This window comes from Lycium ferocissimum, chromosome 6 (assembly GCF_029784015.1).
Source record: "Lycium ferocissimum isolate CSIRO_LF1 chromosome 6, AGI_CSIRO_Lferr_CH_V1, whole genome shotgun sequence".
Lineage (NCBI taxonomy): Eukaryota > Viridiplantae > Streptophyta > Magnoliopsida > Solanales > Solanaceae > Lycium > Lycium ferocissimum.
Genome location: NC_081347.1, coordinates 17,491,139 through 17,514,077, shown reverse-complemented (window position 1 = coordinate 17,514,077; position 22,939 = coordinate 17,491,139). Strand labels below are relative to the sequence as shown.

The window sequence follows — 22,939 nt, the reverse complement described above, 5'->3', positions numbered from 1 at the left end:
AACTGTGATGATGATCAGCAATTAGCATTAATATCATTCTCTTTTTGGTGATTGTCATGCAATCAGTGATGTATACTTGGGGTAAGGTCTAGCCCCCCTTCTTTTGTGCTCTACAAAAATAAATACACCACCAAGACATCAAATCTTGAAAAAAAAAATTAAAAAAAAAAAGAAGCTACTATTGTTTAAGCACCGTAGACATACTGTTTTACTCGTATTATAAAATATGTTTCATTAGAATAGCTCGCATAAGCGGCCAAAAAATAGAGTTTTGAGTCCATTTAATGCATGGAAATTGATAAAAATGAAGTAGGGAAGTTCTTGAGAATGTTCATCCACGAATTGATACTTAGGAATCAAAAATCAAGAAAGGTGAAGGTACTCTCCTTATTCGTATATAGAATAACTAGTTTCGTACTCGTGGATCCAAACTTAAACATTTTAACTTTTATTGTTAACGACTTCAATTTAGATGTAGAGCCAATATTTGAAATTTATGGGTTTTGAATTCTTATTTTTGAAGTTATTCAGTACTAAATTAATAATTTATCGTTTAAATACAAAGTTTGTGAACCAAAGCTATTGGTTTCGATAGAAACCGTTGTCGACACTCTAGCTCTGTCCTACTTCAAACTCATTTTGCGCTATCTTGAACTTATTTAAGATTTTAATAATGTATTTTATTTTCACCAGTATTGACAAAACTCATATTTTTATCTTCTAGATTCATCTAACACAACAATAAAAATTTCACAAGTGGGGTTATTTTGAGATAAAGGAGTAAAAATAATTTAATAAGGAGCAAAAAATAAATTCATAAAAAGTTACTATAACATTAACCAATTACAAAGGCCTAAGTGAAATGTCATTAAAAAAAATGGTGAAAGTAAGAATATGCAATAAGGAAAAAAACACAAAAGCCACATGTAATTTGGATCAAAGTTTATGATTTCTAAAACTTTTTTGATTCCCACTTATATATATTTTAAGTTACTTTCGTCTAAACCCGATCCAAACTTAAGATATAAACATTTTTTTCGAAACGGAAAAGGGCCAAAAATATCTTTGAACTATTCGAAATAGCTCACATTTACCCTTTATTTATTTTTGGTACCAAAACTAGACTTGCCGTCTAGTCTATGTTTTGGACCACAAATGCCCTTAAAACGTTAGCCTTGCCACTGGAGCTGACATGGCAATCCAACTGGGTTAAATTTGTTGACGTGGTCGTCCACCTAGGCAGCCAACATGGCAGTAATCCCCTCCTTTTATGCTTTGTTCTTCCTTGTTGAACCCTAATTACAAAAAGGGAAAAGGGTCAAAAATATTTTCTCTTTGAAAAAAGGGTTAAAAATATTGCAACTTATTTTCGGTGAAAAATCATTCCAAAAGTTTTCAAATATACCCACATTCTTTCGAATTATCCCCAAAAATAAGAAATCATTTTTGATAATTTATCCGTCATTTAGATAAAAATACCCATTAAATAATAATTTAAAATCCCTTATTCCCCCAAACGTAGGTTTGAAGTTTGAGGGAATTGGGGGAATAAATCTTATGGGTTATTATTTAGTTGTCGGGTTTTAAATGATTAACTTAGTTTAAATAATAATTTTGGGTTATTTTAAGAAAATTAAACAGGGGTATAATTCATTAAATGAAATATATTTTTCCCAAAATAAGTGTAGATATTTTACATATTTTTTGCTTAGAGAGGTATTTTTGACCCTTTTCCCTTACAAAAAAGAGTAGTTCTTCCATTATTCTTGCTTGAGTTGCTCTCCAGACTTTGAAACTCCAATTTCGAAGTGTATTGAAGTTTGTTTGAAGTAGTACCTGTGTGTTGAAGGATCGAGCTCATTGATTGGGTTTCGGGGTCAACGGATCTAAGGCTGAAATTTTAATTCAAATGTTTGATTGTTGTTGGAAAACTTGTTTAGCCATTCTTTGTGTGTCGAAATTCGAAAATACTTGCTGATTTGAAACCTTCTTAGTGATTTTTTTAGTTGTTGTTGGGTTATTGAAGTGCAGAAATTGTGTGTCAAATTTGAAGAGATTTAATTGTATGTTACTGTAAATTGCGATTAAAGCTGAAAATTCAACTTAACAACTGATTTATTGGTTTGAAGATCAGAGCTAAAACCAAAAAAAAAAAAAAAATTTAAAAAAATCATGGAAGAGTTCTTAAAAGCTTGAAAATCTGAAAAAGGGTTTTGTGAATAATTGGTTTGATCTAAATCTTACTAGGGATTGTTGGGGTTGATATTGCGAAGCTATCACGGATAAGCAGCTAAAAATTTAGATCAAGCCAATCATAAATTCACAAAAAAGAACGACGAAATTTTTTAATCCAATCATAAACCCCAATCAAGAACTATTGTGGTATTTTTTAATTTTCTAATTTCTTTTTTGTGATTAGAATTCAACAAGGAAGAACAAAGCATAAATTTTTTGTCATGTCGGATTGTCTAGGTGAACGACCAAGTCAACAAGTTTAACCCAGTTGGACTGCCATGTCAGCTTCAGTGGCAAGTCTAACGTTTTAAGGGGTGTTTGTGGTTCAAAACATAGACGGCAAGGGTAGTTTTGTTACTAAAAACAAACGAAGGGTAAATGTGAGCTATTTCGAATAGTTAGAGGCCTTTGTAGCCCCCTTTTCCGTTTGAATAATTTTCTTTATTTGAAAATGGTGTTTTTGAAAATTTAATTCATTTTAAAGTTGTATTTTCGGAAAACAACTTATAACGTTTTTTAACTCACTTTTCATTTTGAAGGTGTATTTAACTACATTCAAGACATGAGGCTTTATTTCAAATATTTTGCAAAAAGCATAACCAAACATATTTACATCTTCAATTCCAACTCCATAAATCTCAAATAAAATGAAAAATATTTAAGTCTCTATTGTCAAACACCTATTTAGTCACCTAATTAGATAATTTTTAAACAAGAAATTATTTATGGGGGAAGAAAGTTTGGCAAGAGAATTTTCAACTATCAAAGGACACAAGCACCTCGAGATTCTGTAAAATATCATGATTTAAATTATATAAAATAATTGAAAAATATTGGCATTTTTATGAATTTATGAGATATAATTTATGTACTAGATAAAAATAGATTATTTTGGCACTTATTAACTTTTGATTTCACTCATAAGATATTTCATATGGCAAGAGTTTATGCTAGTTAAATGTGGTGATTTAAGCTTAGTTTTAGACTAAATTCATTAAATGAACCTCAAGAATTTGTTTAGTTCTTCATACATAGTTTATGCTTAAGAATATTAATTTTCCGTTAAAATGCAATTTATAGTAATTTTGTATAATTTTTAATTATTAAATTTTAATTTAAAATATTAAGTTGATCTAATTCAATTTAGCTTCAAAGTTTAGTCAAATTCACTCTTAGAAAATGAAGAGTCACATAAGTTGGAGAGGATGGAGAGTAATTATATTAATAAGTTTTAATAAATGTTCCAGTTAAAAATGAAAATGTGACTCCAAAGTTGTCTAAACTATACCAAAATGTATGATGACAAATAATGTAAAGGATAATCTAATACTTCCTCCGGTCCATATTATATGTTGCTTTTAATGGACTTAAAAAAGAAATTAATGCAAAAAGTAAAGTAGTTTTACTAAATTACCCTTAATTAAATGGTAACAACTTAATATGGATTATTTATTATGTAAAAATTCATTTATTATCTAAAAATATGAATAATGTTGGAAAAAAAACTATTAAAACCTGCTTGATTATATTACTACTATATATAAGAGGGAATGTCCAAATTTTGTAGTCCTCACGGAGGCGTTTTAGTAATTTTGATTCTATGACATCAACCATATAAAAGTAGATGTGTTGCCTTTTCTTAAAAATATACTTTTTTCTATGTTAGTAATATTTAAATCTCATATAATTGTATATCTTCTAGTATCTATATATGAATCTTTACTTGCCCCTTAGTACCTTCCACTCATTTTATATGGTATTTTTAGTTTTTATATTTAGTTCAAAATAAATAATGTTTTATATAATCAAAAAGGCTTTAATAGTTTTTTTTTTCCAACTTTATTCATATTTACATTGTAAGTTCTCATCCATTTTGTTAAATTTTAAGAACTTTATGGACTTTTTCATGCCACTAAGAGTGATTATGTTATGAAAAAAGTCATAGCGGCCTCACAAAGAACACTCGTCCATATTTGAGTCTTTCTTTTATGTGAAAATATTATTAAACTTGCTTAAATTATATTTTTCCATAAGAAATCATTATAGACGCGTAGGAAATCATTCTGTCATTCAATTTATATCTTAATATAAGCTTAAATTAAATATTTATTAGTGGTTGATACAGAAAGATGTCATTGCTCAAATTTGTTTTTTGCAACTGGTTGCCTTAATTTGGCCACTTATGAATTATTTATTTTGAACTAAATATAAAAGCTAAAAATACCATATAAAATGAATGGAAGGGACTAAGGAGCAAGAAAAGATTCATAATGATACTACAACTTACCAAGAACAAAAAGTAAGAATGGATTTAAAGGAGAATGAATGCAAAAAGTAGGAATAAGTAAGAAAAAGGCAACACATGTAGCACCTTGAATGGTTGATGTCATAGAATCAAAATTACTAAAACGCCCTCATAAGGACTACAAAATTTGGACATTCACTCTTATATATAGTAGTAATTAGTGGCATTTGGCCCGGGCTAAATGACATTAAAATTTATATTTGCAACTTTTTGTGTTTTTGTGTTTTTTTTTTTTTTTTTTGGTTATTCTAGCTTTTTGTTTTTTTTTTTAATATTATATCAATTGTAAAGGTAGTTCAACAATTTCTCAATGTTTCTAGAATAAATTTGTAAGGTAGAAAACAATTTTTTCTAAGAGTATATTTGGACTTCCTTTTTATTTTCAAACAAATGCATGCCCAAAGCTCTTCTCTTTTTTTATTTTGCTGAAATTTTTTGACATTAAAGTTCCTAATGATTCAAATTGAGTTTTACCTCATGTTGGATTAACTTAATTATTTTTTCTCAATTAAACTAATATTGGTTAACCCATTTTTGGAAGAAAGAATAATCACGGTATTCAAGTAATATCAAAAATATTTAATGCTATAAATTGTTGCATGATAACATCAATGAAGTTAACTTATAATAAAAATATCATTTAGAATTAAATAATTAAAAGTCTTGAAAGAACGAAAGAAATTGAAAACTTATTTTTCTTACTTTAATCTTTCCATGTCCTTAAAAAATGCATGTTAAGAATGATGTATTTTTGAATTTTTCTCAATTTAATTTAGTTATTTTTTAGAGAAATTTATAGTGTAATCTCTTAAACGATGTAGATTTAGTATGCGTGTAACTAAACATTTGTCCTAAATAATATAAAATATTGATTATCTCATCTTTTGTAAACATTTCATTATCCAAAAATGTGAAAAAATCACGCTTGTTTCAAATTATTTAGTATTATAATTATTCAGAGAGCATAACTGCATATTTTAATTACTTTTTTCAAACATTTTTAGTTATAAGTGAAAAGTAATTTTAATTTAATTATTAAGCATGTACTAAGGTAGAAGGGAAGAAGGGAAGATCACGATAACTTTTTTACTTGTCTATAATAAATTTCATAGGAAAAAAATTAATTTAAAACAAATTTAATAATCATTTCCACATAAAAGAAAGACAATAACTTTTGAATTAATTTTAAATTTGATTGAATAAATAGATCTTTTGTGGTGTCACTATCACCTTTTCCACATCATCACTACCCATATAGTTGTTCAAATTTACCAAAATGAATGAAAACTTACAAGGTAATTAAAACTTTAATTATGGATAAAATTGATAAATAAAATTCATGTGAGGCCCACAAAACTTTGATATCCTCTCTTATATATAGTAGTAAAGCAGTAATGTCCAAAATTTCTGCAGCACATTTTCCTGCTGTAAACTCCAAAAAACTTAAAATTAACCTCCAATGGACTAATTTTCTGCATAGGTTAGGGTCTTCTTTCCATTCTTGCTTCTTATTACTTATTATTTATTAATACCCCTTCGTCATTTGCAAACAAAAAGATCCTTCCAAAGTGTCAAGACCTGGGATTGATGCAATTTGTACAATTGATGAGAAAAGTAAATAGTGAAAAAGCTGGATATGTCATCTTCCCTTCTCTTATTGTTTGCAACAGAATAACAATGCTGCAACACAAATAAAGAGTTAGAGAATCTAGAGATGCAAACAAGAAAACTTCCAAGGCCAATACAATAATTTGGACTTTGAATGAACCACCCTCGGGGCTCTGGGTACAGCATCAAGCATCACCTTTCTCTAAAGAAAAATAGGTAATGAGGTTTACGTGCGAATCACAACTTGAATGTTCCACGTTCTATCTTGAATCTGTGACAGGAAATGAAAAGCATTAAGTATCACAAAATAAACTAGTAGACCATTTATAGCAATACACTTTTTGTTGCTTCAACCAATAATAATAATAGGAGAAAGGAAAAAGGGTTATTGCGGTGGAGAGGGAAATAATTAGGCTCATCATGTTAAATGTGTCTCATCTTTTGCCGTTAAACAGAGAGTCTTAACCAAAGCCAACTATAAAAATCAAATGGACGATCATAACACAGCAAAAATTTAAGGTAATGGGTAAATGTTTTTGTTTAATTTTCAGTTCCAACACGGAAAGAAAGTTGGTCGGGAAGGAATTAACTATGCTACTCCAATCTGGACTAATAATATCCGGAACTTATGAATAGCATTCATATGCAAATGACTGTGATGTAGTCTTCTTGAGGAATACTTTAAACAGGATTAAAATTCGAACTTGACAACCAGACAGTTCAGAAATAAAAACTCACAAGCACCTCAGTTCTTCGAATTCCTCAATTGCTTTAGCTGTTAGTGGAAGTGAAATGTATTGATTCCTTGAAAGTCAAAGATCCCAAATTCTTGAAAGTTGTTCTTAAAGAGTAAGTATAAGCAGCCTCAATCAGAATTTTTTTAATAACCACCCAAGCAGAGTACTTGTGTGGACTTCTATTAATAAAATATAAAAGCATAAGTAAGGAGGGCCAAACCTTATTTACTGATGAGGGAGTTTGAACTTCTTTGTTTTTGACTTAAAGAACAGATCATGCAAGCTTAAGTGCTCTAGTCTAAAAGGCACTCTTCGATATTCAAAGCATATTCACCTTTTTTTGTTTGTTTAGATAACAGACAAGGGCCAGTGGCGCGCTTCGAAACTCAGTGGATAATGGACCCATCCCTCTCGACCATTCTTCACTTAAATACCAGGATCTTGTCTGCAGTAGGGTCCGAACCTATGACGTGCAGCTAACCCACACATCACATGTTGCACTCAACCACCAGACCAGCCCTTGTGGCAAATGCATATTCACCTTTTAGCTCTTACAAAGTGATCCATATATACCAATAAAATATTTGAGCAACACATGAGAAGAAATCATTAAGATATGTGAAAGACATAACATCTAAAGCACAAGAAATAGAAAGAGAGATACCTGGGAGACCAAAATTTTCCTTGCGGTTTGATATATAATCACTGAGCCACTCAATGTGTCTGACAAAGAAACCTCATCTTGAATCTCATGATTGCCTGATAGACGAGGCAGTGACCAGCTTTCTAACTATAAGCCACTCTTTCTTTTTTCACTTACAACCCGACCCCTTTGCTTGCTCAATCCTTTATTATCATCGAATGCCTTTTGATTTGTTGGTGCAGACCCAAAGGCCCCCAAAGCATCAAGAAAGAACTTCTTGTTGGGGATAATCCCATCTTTGTCCATACAGGTCAGCAGTTTTTGTACAAGCTCCTTCATATTGGCTTTAGTGTAGGCTTTATATAGAAGTTTATAGGTTGAGGAGTCTATAGGGAAAGTTTTGGCTGAATGAATACTCTCAAAAAGAACATGTGCTTCCATGGGTAAACCATTCATACAATACGTTTCAAGCATTGAATTCAATGTTGAAACCTTCTTCTCCTTCTCAGATTCTAGCACCTTATCAAATAGTTCTCTTGCTTTCGCAACACAGTCGCAGTGCCCATACATCACAATGAGGCACTCATATGTGATGTAACTTGGCTTATAACCTAAGTCAGTCATCTTCTCAAGAACTAACTCAGCCTTTTCTCTGAGCCGTGCTTTTCCATAGTTTGTTATCATTGAGTTAAACGTGGGAATGGTAGGTTTTTCCTTTGATTGAAGCAAACTTTTAAAAACTTGTTCCATCTTCTGAAAATCCTGCTTCTTCCCATATGAATCAATCAATATATTAAAAGTAATAATATCTGGTTTCAACTGATTACTCTTCATTCGAGAGAGGACGTGCTCCATTTCCTTGATCATCCCATTTTTCCCATAGGCATCCATTAGACCATTAAACGTGAATACATCTGGAGTGACAATGCTCTCGTCAAGATCTTTCAACAAAGCATCTACCTGTGCAACATTTTTTGCTTGAGCAAAAGCTCTCAAAAGAATGTTGTACGTAACAATACTTGGACTACAACGCTCCATTCCCTTCATCTTCTCAAAGTAACTCATAGCCTTTTCCAAGGCCCTGGATTTATCTCGAGAGTGGAGATGGGCCGAAATGACTGAATTGTACACTGAGGTATCTGGACGGCACCCACTATTACGCATCTCAGAGAACAGCCACATTGCCATTCTAATCTGCCCTTTCTTCCCCATCACCGATATCAACTTTGAATAAACCCCATTATCCGCTATATACCACCGTTGTTTTTGCATCCATCTGAAAACCTATATATATTAGATTTATAAGTGAAAGAACTACCTCTGTAAACTTATTCTACTTCACAAAATTCAGTCAAAAAAGGCATTTCCCTTAATTAAGATAAAAGATGTTTTAAGGCCAAAATTATTTTTCATCTAATCTTTTCCCAGTATAAGTCTGTAAAAACATATGGCAGAAAACAAAAAAAAAAAGCACCATCTAGCACACATGACTAGAGGAAACTCTTAACTTAAAAGTTGAATACATGAAAATTTGAACCTCTAGACAATGGTTTTAATGGCATGAAACTTCTGAATTTGCATTTGACATTTGATTTTCTAGTCCATTACCATTTCCAAAACACATAGAACTTTGCACTAAATTCAGATGTCATATGAAACAAACTAGCCTATCTGTGCACATTGCAATGGTAGAGAGGAAAATAATTTATTCAAAACTGAATAATACTGATATATTTCCTGATGCTCTCTGCCACCAAATTGAAGAAAAAATAATTTACTCAGAATCTCATAAATCTTTGAATGTGTTCTACCAATTTTCCCGTAATAGAATAGTAGTGGAAAATTGCCACAGCACATTCAAAGATTTATGAGATTCTGAGTATATTATTTTTTCTTCAATGTTATAGCTTTGATCAAGACATATTCATGAGTCAAATCCACAATGCCAATCAATCAACCAACCCAAAACTAATTCAGGTAGGCTACATAAATTCATTGAATTAACTCCATTCTATTCAGCTTATCTCATCCCAATATTGAATAAGACAAATACCTCTCAATCTCACACTTATCCCTATATAAACATACAATTAGACTTCCTATAACAGTTATCCTCTATAACAACATTTCACTATAAAAATCAAGTTTTCTTTGGAACCATCTTTCATATTATGTTACTCCTTCTGTCCCAATTTATGTGGCACAGTTCGGATTTTGAGAGTCAAACAGATTAATTTTTATCGTGAATTCGGGCATCGAATCTTTAAGTTTTTTGAAATAAAATTTACATATTTGAAAACAAAGTAAAAAGTTCACCAATGGCGTAGCTAGGATTTTCACAAGGGGGTTCAAAATATGAAAAAGTAAACACACGAAAAAGTCAAAGGGGGTTCAAAGTCTACAATATATACATAAAAAATAATTTTAATCATATATAAACAGTGTAATTTTTCACCGAAGGGGTTCTGGCCCTTCCTCCCTCCGCCCTTGTAAGTCACAACATTTGACAATTCAAAATATTCAAGATATATGAAAAAATTACGATAAAAGAAAAACTTTATTTAAATCTCGAAATCGAAAGGTGTCACATAAATTGTGGGACGGAGGTAGTATATTATATGTTCTCTTTAACAAACATCTCAGAATAACTAGACAAACGATAGAGAGGTTTGACAGTAAAATAGAAATGCAAAATATTTTAGGTAAAAGGAAGGGATCAAACCTCAAGACATTGAAGCCAATTATCAGTCTTGCCAAATTGTTCAAAGAGCAAGAAACAATGTTCAGTCCTCACTAACTTAACATACTTATCCAGTGTGCTCACTAATGGCTTCTTATCACTGAAATTCCTCATAACCAAACTCACCAGCTCCTGTGCCTCGGAGGATGACCCGTTACGGGTCATCTGACCTGACTTCCTCCCGGGTCGGGTCGACACACAGCAGAAAACGGGTCTTTTCGATTGTAAATTTAGGCATGGATTGTGGCTCAATTTGGGTTGTTGAAATGATGGAAGTTGACCCGACCCGGAAAAAGAAAATGGTAAATTCATTGTTATTGAAAGATATGGCAGAGAAGTTGTGGGAGTTTTGGGGAGAAAAGTAAATTTTGGGGTTCCTAAAATGGTCAGATTTATCTACTAGGATTTAGTTCAACTATTTAAAAACTTATCAAATTTGAGGAAAATTTTTTTATACAAAATAGTCATAAACCTTAAGTTTATGAGATGTTGATTTTTTAAAATGACACCATCGGCTTTTAATTATTTTTTTTTTAACAAAACCGATCTCTTTTGTCGGTTTCGTCGATTTTAAAACGGTCCGTCGGTTACGCGAGAGAGATCTTGAGGAAAAAAGTTGAGGTTAGATAACGAACTTGAGGAAAAAGAAAGCGAGGAGAGAGAAATATAGGTACGAGAAATGGTTTTTGTCTAATGGTTTATGAGTTTGTACGTTGTTTGTAAAAAAAAAAAATACGGAGACTCGAAATTTGATAAGTTTTTGAATAATGTTATGACTATTTATGGCGTTTTCTCGAGTTTTGGGTTCCACTACTCAGTTCAGAAAGAAAGGATGAGAGAAAATAGGTTCAAAATAGTCCCTAAGGTATGTAGTTTTGGTCTCTTACGTTTGTCAAACAGTTACACTTTTAGTCCGTCAATATTTAATAATTTATATTCGTTAGATTTGATATAAATAGTGGAATTTTTTTTGTGAGAATTCACATTTAGAGATACTCACTCCGTCCCAATTTATGTGAAGATATTGACTAAATACGAAATTTAAGAAATAAAGCAAGAATCTTGAAACTGTGATCTAAAAATAAGTTATAGACAGAGGCGGATCTAGGATTTGAAGGCGGCGGGTGCCACAATTTTCAATGTATATCTTGTTAGGAACATGTATTGAGATCTGATCCATCTCTTTTTAGTTTATTCGAGTCAACTTAATAGGCTTTTTTTTTTTATTTGCAAATATGAAATTACATCTCAAAAATCAAGAAACGAACATAATTAGCATTTTAAACAAGGAATTACACCTATTAATAACAGAATTAAAATCAACATTTTCACCAAGGGACTTGCATCTCTTATGTATATTAAAAAATAAATTTGCACAAGTAAAATAACATATTCAATAAGAAAATTATACCAATCAAAATAAGAAAAGCAATAGAAAAACTCTTCAATAGGTAAATACACCCCATAAGTAAATGTGGAATTAGATAAACTACAAGTTCTCAAAAATAAATCATAAATTTCATATTTTTTCTAAGCAGTGCTTACGAAATTTCCATCACAATTTAAGTAGTCAAGTGATTTAAATTGAATTTAACAATTATAGAATAGCATAAATTTTTATAATACACTCCCTCCGTCCATTTTATTTGTCCATTATACTAAAAATATATGTCCAATTTTACTTGTAAGTTATATGGTTTAAAAAATTAAGACATAATTTACTATTTTATACCTATTTTACCCTCATTATTAAGTATTCCAATTCATTTCTCATTTTATTTATTACTTATTAAGAGTGTCCCAAGTCAAATATATATAAGTAAACATGGACGGAGGGAGTAATAAACAAAAGAAATTATTAAAAAAAATGAATTTTGATCTCAATCCAAAATTCCATTGAGACCCAAATTTTTCAATTTAAATACTCACATATTTAATATTAAGAGAAATGCTTAATTTAAGGGATTTTGAAATTTTTATTTGTGTGTTCTCGCTAGAGATCATAGATAAAATAATAAAAAAGAGGAAAGGCAATATAAATAATAAAAAGATAAATAGAAAATTAGGATAGCCGAAAAGGGAATTACTGGTACAAAGGAAGTAAAAAGCACAAAGAAAAACGGGAGCCGATAACTATTTAAGATAGATTCAAACTTGTGTCTACCAGCCGCGACACCTTTGTCTAATTTACGACTGAGGGTGGCGGGGATCAAATATTTAACCTAATTTAAGCAAATTACAATATAAATATATTAAAAAAATTATTAATTTAGGGGGTGCCATGCCACCCCACCCCCAAAGGGTGGATCCGCCCCTGGTTATAGATATTTAAAGGATTATAAATCATCTCAATAAGAGTAGAATAGATACTTTAAAGTTAAATTATTACTCTAAATATTGAAAGTGCCATTCTTCTTGGGATTGACCTAAAAAAAAAGTGTCACATAAACTGGGACAGAGAGAGTATTATTTTTGTAGTTTTTGCTATTTTTGGTTTATCTCTAGAGTTCGGTCAGCTTTTTGAAGTATAATTTCTCTGTTTTTTTTTTTAAATATCTTTTTAGTGTCTAGTGCAGTTTTTATTGTGCATATTTTTGAATTTGATGAGATTTTGTTAGTATTTATGGTTAAGTCTTTTTTTCACTATTCTTGTCATATCTAACGAACATAAATTGTTAAATATTTAACGAAGTAAAAGTATTAATTTTTGACAAAATTAAAGCATCAAAACTATTAAATGCATGAGGGACTATTTTAAACCTGCGTTCTAATATAGAAGGGATCTTTTTTGTAATTTTCTCTTTGCTATATTGATGAAATGACGAATTTACCCTTGAAGGATAAAAAAAGAAAAAAAAGAGTAACAAAAGGACCAGGCATAGATCGGGGAATTGAACCCGACGTGAATCGAACACGCAACCTTCTGATCTGGAGTCAGACGCGCTACCATTGCGCCACGGATCCTGGTTGTTAGTTAGCGGAACCACACTTTATATCAACCAACCCGAGACTTAACAACAATTAATACGAGCATTATATTATAATAAAATATACACTTTATTTATTATTTAAAGAGAAAGTCCACTCCGAACAAGTAAAAGTAAACGGATGAAGTATAACAAACCCTTTGAATCCATTAGCACAGCGAATGATTGATCAGTTCATATTAAACTATAGAGGTATATTTAACAGAGTATCATTGTTTTTACATCTATCTGTAATTCCAAATAGATGATGAAGATTACGATAGATCGAAACTCGTATACAAATATCGTAAAAATGATGTATCCTTTGAATAATACGTACAAGAAAATTTAAGTATCCAACCTAATTAGTTTAGGATTAAGGCATTACTGATTTCGTGTATTAGATTTTTAAGAGTACTTAAAAGAAAAAGTATGCTTTGACCCCGTATTCTTCTTAATTAACAAGTGTTTTAACGAGGCTAATTATAGATTATTTAAAAACACCCTCTAACGACTAAGTCTAACCTTTGTTATTCCATGCTAGTGTTAATATTGTTTTCCTTTTTCTCAGTGGCGTGAGCAAGTTTTTTCGTAAGCGATGTCGATATTTGAAAAGAACAAATGAACAAGTCACTCTAACCACGGGGGAATTTAGAGGGTGGGGTGTGTGTTCACTCGAACACCCTCGGAAAAAAAATTACATTATATATATCTAGGGTAGATTTTCTGTGTTTATGTACATATATTAACTTTTTAATACAATGTAAAATCTTAGCTCAAGTGGTCCATGGTCTTCACATTATCTCTATCATCCTAGGTCCAATTCTCAAAGACTAACACTATTTTTTATATTTAGCTTTTGTTGTTTTTCCCGAACACCCTGAGTGAAAATCCTGGATTTGCGTAGTCCCTTTGGTTGTAATCGAGTTCTCACATTCAAGCCGAGAATGTAGAGATTCAAGTAGGGACTAGGGAGCGCTTTACCAGTGCGAATATGAATTAATCCGACAAGTGAATTTTCAATACCCAAAAAACATTATATATATAGTAATGATCGAATTACAATTTTAGTATTGGTTAAATAACCTTGCTTTAAAACGCTAGAAGTAATATATTTTCAACAAAATACACTAAATCACTTATAGTAATGATCGAATTACAATTTTAATTAGTATTGGTTAAATAACCTTGCTTTAAAATGCTAGAAATAATATATTTTCAACAAAATACACTAAATCACTTACGGCACAGTGCCACAGGGGTTTAGTTGGTCTTCACCTAGCTAGAGGTCGCATTATTCTATTTGATACAATCACCTTTTTTAGCGGATGAAAGACTGAATCTTTTTTAAACATGCAAGAGAGGCAGTTGACCAGCAAATCGAGAATGGCTATACGACAAGCGCCAAGCGGTGTTAATTCCTTGTTTTCTATTGGAGCTTTTCTTTTGCATATTATTTACACTTCTTCTCCATCCATTCACTCCTTACGTTGCAACTCCCACCGGCTCAAATTATTCATCGTGATTCTCTTTTACACGTTTCTTAAAAAATATTAATTAAGAGAGAGTTTTAATTATTTTACCCATCATTGATATTTAAACAATCATAACATGCCCTATAATTGAGGTGTGTGTAGTCTTCAAGAATAATAACTAGAGTGAAATGACGAAAACAAATTAATTTGGTCTTGAACTTTTAAAATAATTAATAATCTGAGACAACTATTTTTGAAAATCACGACAGATAATTTAAGAACCATGAAGTATTATTTCAGCAAAAAAGAAAGTGTTCCATAGCTAAGAAATGTATTTATAGCAAGTTGTAGTAGTGCGAAATGGGGGACAAAAGAGAGAGGGTGTCCGTGACACACGAGTGGCTTTCCAAATTGGGATCCACACTTTTCTTTTTCTTTTTTCTTTCTAATTCATCATCAAAGAGATGTCTATAAAGGGTGCGTTTGATACGGAGGAAATGTGTTTTTTAATTTCATGTTTGATTGGTCAAAAGGTTTTGAAAAATATTTTCTCTAGAAAAATAAGCTCCTTAAAAATGAAAAGATAACTTCATAATGAAAGTAGGGAAAATAAATTTTATAAGTGACATTCCAAGTTCATTGTCTCCTCTCCATCTATCCAACGCCCCCATCCCCTACCCCTTGGCCATCTCACCCTCGAACCCCCACTCTCCGCACCAACCCACCCATAGTGTTTTGCTAGATCATATATAAATGCTTTTGGTATATTTCTTTTTTGCTTACTTGCCAAACACTAGAAATTAAATAAGTAAGAAATCCACTTATTTTTTAAGAAGAAAATGTTTTTCATGAAAATTAAAGCATTATCCTTTATACCAAAACACCCTAAATCTTAAAGCTAAACGGACAAATGCAGAGCCACCTAAAGTTGCATGTGAAAGCAGAATGTCTCTTTTGAGCCACCTAAACTTCAGCTTTGCAATTTAATTAGAAGCTTAGCTTGTGTTAGCTAGACATAAATCATGTGTATATATAGTGCATGAACTTTGTTGCCACAATATGGACACATGGTAAGTTATATAATCACCTTACATCTAATTTTATGGTATGTGACTGGGCCATGCTTAATTTGGTTAGTTCTTGACTAATGATCAGAGGTTACCTATAGTCAGGGTTGGATTTAAAGGAGAGGGAGGCTGTGCACCCCACCACCCTCGGCAAAAAATTTCAATATATATATATAGAGGTAAAGTTTATGTGTTTATGTACATATATAAGTTTTGAATGCCCAGAACAAATGCAAAAGCTTAGCTGAGTGAAAATTCTGGATTCTTCACTGCCTATAGTCCTTGACAATCTTTTTATTCTTTTAGTAATTCAAGAACTAAAGAAAACAATACAAACTATTGGTCCTATTAATAAAACTTATATTTCATGGAAAACGATTCATGAATTTGTCAGATTACATGTATATTCCTTGCATTTTTTTCCTCTTCATGATCATGAACTAAAAGAAGCAATAAGATATTTATTCTAGTAATTATAAGTTGTGGAACACTTTATCGGTTTTTTTTTAGGAGGGTCGGGAGCAGGGGCAGAGCCAAGTTTGGGCAAGGGACTTCATCCGAACTCCCTTCGGCGAAAATTTATCTTTTGGATATATAAGGTTAAACTTATTTTTTATGTATATATAATAGATGTTGAATCCCCTTAACTTCTTGATATGCATATATCTTTATATTTTGAACCCCCTAAATAAAAATATTGACTCTGTCATTAGTGCATGGAACATAGGTGGGAAAGGAATTCAATCAATAATTAATGCAATTAGTTGAGTTGTTTTGGGATCTCTAGCAGCATTTGTTGACGCTCCTTCCTTGGAAAGTGTTTGAATTTCCCTAAGGTTTGTAACACATGCCTTCCCACTGATTTCATGTATTACGTAAAAACTTGTTATCCTTTTCAATTATGATACAACAAGCTACTTCCTAGATGACTCAGAAACCAAAGCCACGGATTCTCTTGTTCTTGCTTGCGCACCTTTTCTTAATTACTACTCCCTCCGGATCAAAAAAAGAGTCAACTTAGCCTTTTTTTTTTAGATAAAAAAAAGAGTCTACTTAGCAAATCAAGAAAGAATTAACCTTGTTTTTCCATATTTGCCCTTATTATGTGTTATATGATCAAATCCCAATGCCTATTTAATTAGGGGTAGTTTAGTCAAATTATCTATTTTTGTCTAGGAATTAATATTTTCTTAAGGGGTGTGTAAATGGCTAAGTGGACTCTTTTTTTGATCCGGAGGGAGTAGTAAAGTTTACCGCGCGAACAATTAATAAATTTTGTATTTACAAAATAATTAGTCGTGTTTGTAAATCTAGGTAAAGTAGAAGATTAAATTATTATGTATATTAGTAATCATTTTTAGAGTCATATTTTTCAATAAAAAGAATATTAATTAAATATCATTCATGATTCTATTGGCTCTTTATAATTCTTTTAACATCCTATATGAAAAAATTGACTAAAGATTTGTGGAAAACAACTCAATTCAATATAAATATGAAACAATCCACTAAAATTAGCTATGTATACTTGAAAAACAAAAAAATTATGAAACTTTAAAAAACAAAAATACTGAAAAGTTGCAGGATACATGGTGGCTAGTAATTATTTTTACCTGTAAAAAAATGATGTCACTTCCTTAGCTTATTAAAAAACTGAATATGTCCGCGCTTCGTCTTTGTTAAAAAATTTAAAAGTAAAATATTGTTGAATAATCTATGTAATGGAGTAATTTTTATTAAAAATAAAAGAAAACCATTACTTTCTATAAGAGTTCCTTTTCCATAAAGTTGGTGAGTAACACTTACCTTTTTCTCTTGACGATATAAATTGAGCAGTAATCAGTTAAGTAGTCTAACCGAGAAAAAAACAATTTATTATAAACTCATGACTTCGAAATAGCACATATAACAAAAATTGCTAATGATCCAATATATATGAATTTAGAATCCATGTGTGATCTATTGTACTTGGTAATGGCTATGTGACAATTTTTCAGATTGTATCTCAATGATTCATTGCAAAAGTACAACTTCCTAACGATTGAATTTTTTTAAGTAAAGTTACCTTAATTCTTATAAAGAAAATTGAAGTTATATCTAACCTTTTAACTCTCTCATTTACATAGACAAACAAAATGACAAAAGATATTGATAAAAAAAAAAAGGAAAAAAAAAAAGAATCATGCAAATAAAGACTCAAAAAGGTTCATACTTAACAGGGGAGTTGGCCAAAAGGCCATAAGTATTCAGAAATTGGTGCTTTAGCCACCATTTATGCCGTCAGCAAGTCAGAGAAGGCATTGTGTCAAATACCAGCCCCAAAGTTTTGAAAAATACACTTTGGCCCCCTCAGCCCCAACATTTTTATTAGTTGGAATAGAAATACAAACAAAATATTTCCCTCCAAAAGCTCTCGTTTTCTGCTTTTTCTGACCATTTTTCAGGCGAAAATTCTGACTTTTCACCGGATAATCGGTCCCCAACGACGGTAAGCTTCCATAGTTCAGTCATTGTAAGTAAAATCTGGTAGAAATCATTGAGAAGGAGCGTTCCTCATTGTTGTAAAAGCTCACTTTTCCGGCAAAAATTCCAGCCTCATTCCGACATTCCGTCACTTCTCCATTCAAATATGTCAGTTCGCAACTGGTAAGAGCTTTATCCCTTGCTCTTTTTGATCCTGCATCGATGTACAGCTCTCCGATCAGTAATAGACCACAGTCATCAATGAGTCATTGACCAGACATAGACCAAAGTCATAGTCAATTATATATTTTATTATGGCGTCGATTCCAGAATGTATTAGAGTAGGTGGTGATTACATGGGTGAATGGGAGGAGACCCCAAAAATGTTGGAATTGGAATTCTGTGAGCAAGGTGACAGTGCCGATTGTCGTGCGTCGCAATGGTACGTATAATGACTTGGTCACGAGCGTAATGGAAAGCGGGGAATTAAATTTTGAGCCTAGCGACTTGCGCATTAGTTATATGATTAATGCTTTGGCCACTAGTGGAAAAACCCATCTTTCTTTCATAACGAATGATAGGCAGGTGGTATTGTACATGCTTGATGTTGCTGCTGATGGTTCTAGGCCTGTTTTAAGAATAAATGTTGTTGAGAGGTCTCAAGTTGGTTCTACATCAGCAGCACCACCCCCACCCACAGACCCACCACTGCCACAGCCGCCAGCCGATGAAGCTTCAATACAACATGAGGGCATGGATGATCATTTTATGGATATGGATGATCTTGATAGTGATGACGAAGAGTGTGATGGAAAAGATGGGGGTGATGGGCAGCCACCAAGTGGTTCACAGAGCAACCACAACTTCAGTGATGGAATCGGTTTTTACTGTGGGCAAACATTTGAGAACAAAGAGTATTTAAAGGTTTTATTGAAGAAAGCTGCATTAAAGACCCTGTTTTGTTTTACACCAAACAAAAGTAACAATAATTATTATAAGGTGGAATGCACCTCTCCTGATTGTGGTTGGATGTTGCGGGCCAATAAGTACAACAACTCGGATAGGTTTCGCATTTACAAGTACGTTGGTGATTACACTTGCGAGGTTGAACACGTTACGAGCATTCATAAGCATGCCTCGGCAGCTGTCCTTGCATCAGTCTTGATGAATGACTATATTGACAACAAAGGGCCAACGACAAAGGAAATCCAGAGGAAGGTTTTCAGGGAGAAATCCAGAGGAAGGTTTTCAGGGAGTTCCATTGTAAACCAAGCTATTGGCAATGTTGGAAGGCAGGTGTAACGACTAAGAACATGGTTAGGGGGACACCGGAGCACGGGTATGCTTGCTTACCGGCTTATTCATACATGGTTAAAAATCTATATCCAGGTTCCAGAATTTGCATTAGTCTTGATGATGCAGACAGGTTCAAATATTACTTCGTAGCTTACGGAGCTTGCATTTGAGGATATAAACACATGCGAAAAGTTATTGTCATTGACGGTACACATTTATACGGCAAGTATAAGGGTGTGTTGTTGTCCGCCGTCGTATAGGATACTGAGAACCATATCTATCCAATTGCTTTTTGCGTGGCAAACAAGGAGTGTGATGAATCATGGACCTACTTCTTCAAGCAGCTGAGGTATATAATCACCGATGAACCAGACTTGTGCATCATCTCTGATAGGCACAAGAGCATAGCCAACGATGTTTCCAGAATTTTTGAGCATGCTCATCATGGACTATGCATCAAGCATCTTGGTGATAACCTTGAAAAAATTTCAATGTGGAGATTCTCTTTGTGTACTATGATGCGGCAAAAGGCATATGGTTACCAAGAGTTCAATGAATATTTTCAGCAATTAAGGAATAAATGCCCTGAAGCTGCTGATTGCCTCGAGTTTGATATTGGATTTGACAATTGGAGCAGGGATATTTTCCAGCAAATAGGTACAATGTGCTGACCACAAACATTGTGGAGTCGCTAAACTCAATGTTGAGGGATGAAAGAGAGTCCCTTTGACTGTCTTCATCACTTCCATTTCTAGGAGGTTTGCTGAAATTTTCAGACAGAGACGTGCAGATATTAACAGTTCAATTAATTTATTTGTGCCTTCGGCTGAAAAGACGCTAAGGGAAAAGATGAATGAGGGCAACTCCTTGTTTGTCAATAATATAAATGGGAATGCCGACGAGTTCACCGTAATCAGCAGTGTCTTAACTGCCAAAGTCAATCTACTGAACAAAACATGTACTTGTAGAGAGTACGACTTGGTGAAATTATCGTGCGCTCACGCAATGGCAGCCTTGAGATTGAAGTACAGACCTGATTATAGTTCAAGCATCTACGAGTATTCCTCGCCCATGTATAAAGTTCAGTCTTACATTCTTGCATTTGGTGAAACTATTAATGTAGTCCCTGCAGAGTCAGAAGGGGAAGTCCTAGAGAAGTATGCAAACATGTATATTCCTCCACCCCCTTACGACCCCAAACTTGGAAGGAAGAGAGTGAAGCATATTTCTGGTGTCGCGAAATCTTTCAAGTCCAGGGGAAGTAGCAAAGGGACAAGATACAAGTGCTCGATTTGCAAGGGGGCGGGTCACAAGAAAACAACGTGTCGATATTTGAGAGAGCATCCCACTTGATTTTTTTTTTATTTGAATGTACTTTTATTGTATTAGTTCAATATTAATCAACTTTGTTTTAGTCTATCATAGACTCTATGTGTGTTTATAATAAACCAGTCTGTTGGTCTATAATGGTTCAAAGTTAGGAAATTAATCTTCCTTTGAGAGATCTATACTCCCCAATTAAAACCCTTATCATGCGGAACTGAGTAGTGTACTGATTACATTTTCAGAATACTGGCGTTTTATGTCTAATCACACTGATAAAATACAAATTTAAACGACACCTCCATGCCCATACCACGTGTCTCTTAGCCATTGCAATGAAATGAAATATAATGTTGATGTTCATATTTCTTGTGTTGTGTTATTTATGTCCTTTTCTGTTTGTTGCATTTGTTTTCTAACCGTCGAAATAAAGCTAAGTGTGTTGGGTCTATTAATAAGCATAACTATAGTAAACGATTATGATCTTGTTACGACCTGTTTGGTCATTATAGTCTTTCCGGCACTTTCGCCCCTTTTCCGAGCTTGGTTAGCTCACTTTTGACCCAAGAGGACCGTTAACACGCTTTTCGAGGTGTCTAGACTTGATTTGGGTGACTTTTTGTGAAATTCGGGCTTTAAGCGAAAAAAGAGTTGACTCAAGTTGACTTTTGGGTAAAGTGACCTTTTTCAGAAATTCGTCGATTTTGAGAAGTCCGGATGGTCGTTTAGAACTTGTGTGTATATATGGTTTGGTTCCCAATGTACTCGGATGTATTTTGGGACTTGGGTTGGGAAGTTAAAAATGAGGTACCGGGGTTGAGTCGATCAACGAGACCTCTATTGGAAATTTTGAGGCCACGAGTGCGTTCGTAGCGTGTTTTTATGTAGGTCTGTGTATGTGATTTGTGAGCAGATGGCCTCGGGAGTGGTTCGGGATTTCGGTTGAGACTTAGAAAAATGTTTGGGATTCTGGTACCTGGTGTCCGCAAAAGCGGCACCAGTGCCGTCCCAGCGGCACCGCCGTAGCGGTGGGACGACCGCTGGGGCGGCCAAGCTTATTTCGCCCAGACCGTCCCGACAGTCTGAGAAGAGGCCGGGACGGTGGCGGCCCCGATGCTGCCATGGCGGTATCGGGCCTGTTATTTCATTAAGTGTGTATTATAAAGCCTTTAGTCTATCATTTATCACCATTACGAAAATTGTGCTCTTGGGAGCTGTTCTAGAAGATTCTTGGGGAAAACTCTTGGTGGTAAGTCTTGCTAATCTTCTTACTAATTCCTTATTCCTAATTATCTTAGAATTCCTCTTTCTTTATTAGTTCTTTAGTAATGGAAGATAAAGGTGGACTTAATGAATATTCTACCTAGGCTTTTGAATGATGAACTGATTGGGTTTATGCTAGATTATGATGTATTTAAGGTTATTAATCATATATCTTCCATTATTAGTGTTGAATCCTTGAATCAAAGAGTTAGGGTTTATACTCAAAATTGAGAGTTTTACTTGAATTTCGAAATTGGGTGAATCTTTGAGTTAATTTAGCAATTAGTTGATGGGTTTTGATCACCAAGTGTTTAATTTGATATTTTACCTCTGAGTTTCTCGTTTTACCCTTGTGGGGCTCGGTTCCCCAAATTTTAGGGTTGGTTTTGACCTAATTTGAATGATAGCAATATAGGTATCAATCTTCATGATTTCTAATCTAGATTTTGAATATGCCTAGACATCTTTGATCTTGAGGCTCAGCGGAAGGGCAAGGCTAAAGAGTGATAGTTGGTGTATTGTTGTTCAGCCATCCAGGTAGGTTATGGCTTACCCTTAGTGAGACTTCGTGTAGCGAAACATATACTTAGATTATATTATCGGAGAAAGCATGTGAACCTTCGGGTATGAAGTTGAGTTGGATATAGTCTTAGGTTGGGCCCTGTTGTGTGTTTGGGGTTAGCCACCCCGTTGTGTTGTGACTTGATTATTCTTCGGTTGTTGGCTTGATGCCACGTGATGATAGTAGATATTGGAAATTATTATTACATCTTGATTGTGATATGGTATCCATACTTTTTGTTGTAAGGGGATGGGAT

At 33.2% G+C, this 22,939-nt stretch overlaps 1 protein-coding gene and 1 non-coding gene across 2 annotated transcripts; both read right to left on the bottom strand.

Moving 5' to 3' along the window:
• Positions 1-6,082: 6,082 nt before the first annotated feature.
• On the bottom strand, positions 6,083-10,617 carry LOC132059442 (pentatricopeptide repeat-containing protein PPR5 homolog, chloroplastic). The gene is made up of 3 exons (XM_059452065.1): positions 10,251-10,617; positions 7,550-8,812; positions 6,083-6,419 (listed from the first exon to the last, which is right to left on the bottom strand). Exons 1-2 carry the CDS (start codon positions 10,578-10,580, stop codon positions 7,676-7,678), a joined length of 1,467 nt encoding a protein of 488 aa, XP_059308048.1. The 5' UTR covers positions 10,581-10,617; the 3' UTR covers positions 6,083-6,419; positions 7,550-7,675.
• A 2,543-nt stretch (positions 10,618-13,160) lies between these two features.
• Positions 13,161-13,232, bottom strand: TRNAW-CCA (transfer RNA tryptophan (anticodon CCA)). Its single transcript has one exon. It is a non-coding gene; the product is annotated as a tRNA-Trp (tRNA).
• Between the last annotated feature and the right edge of the window lie 9,707 nt (positions 13,233-22,939).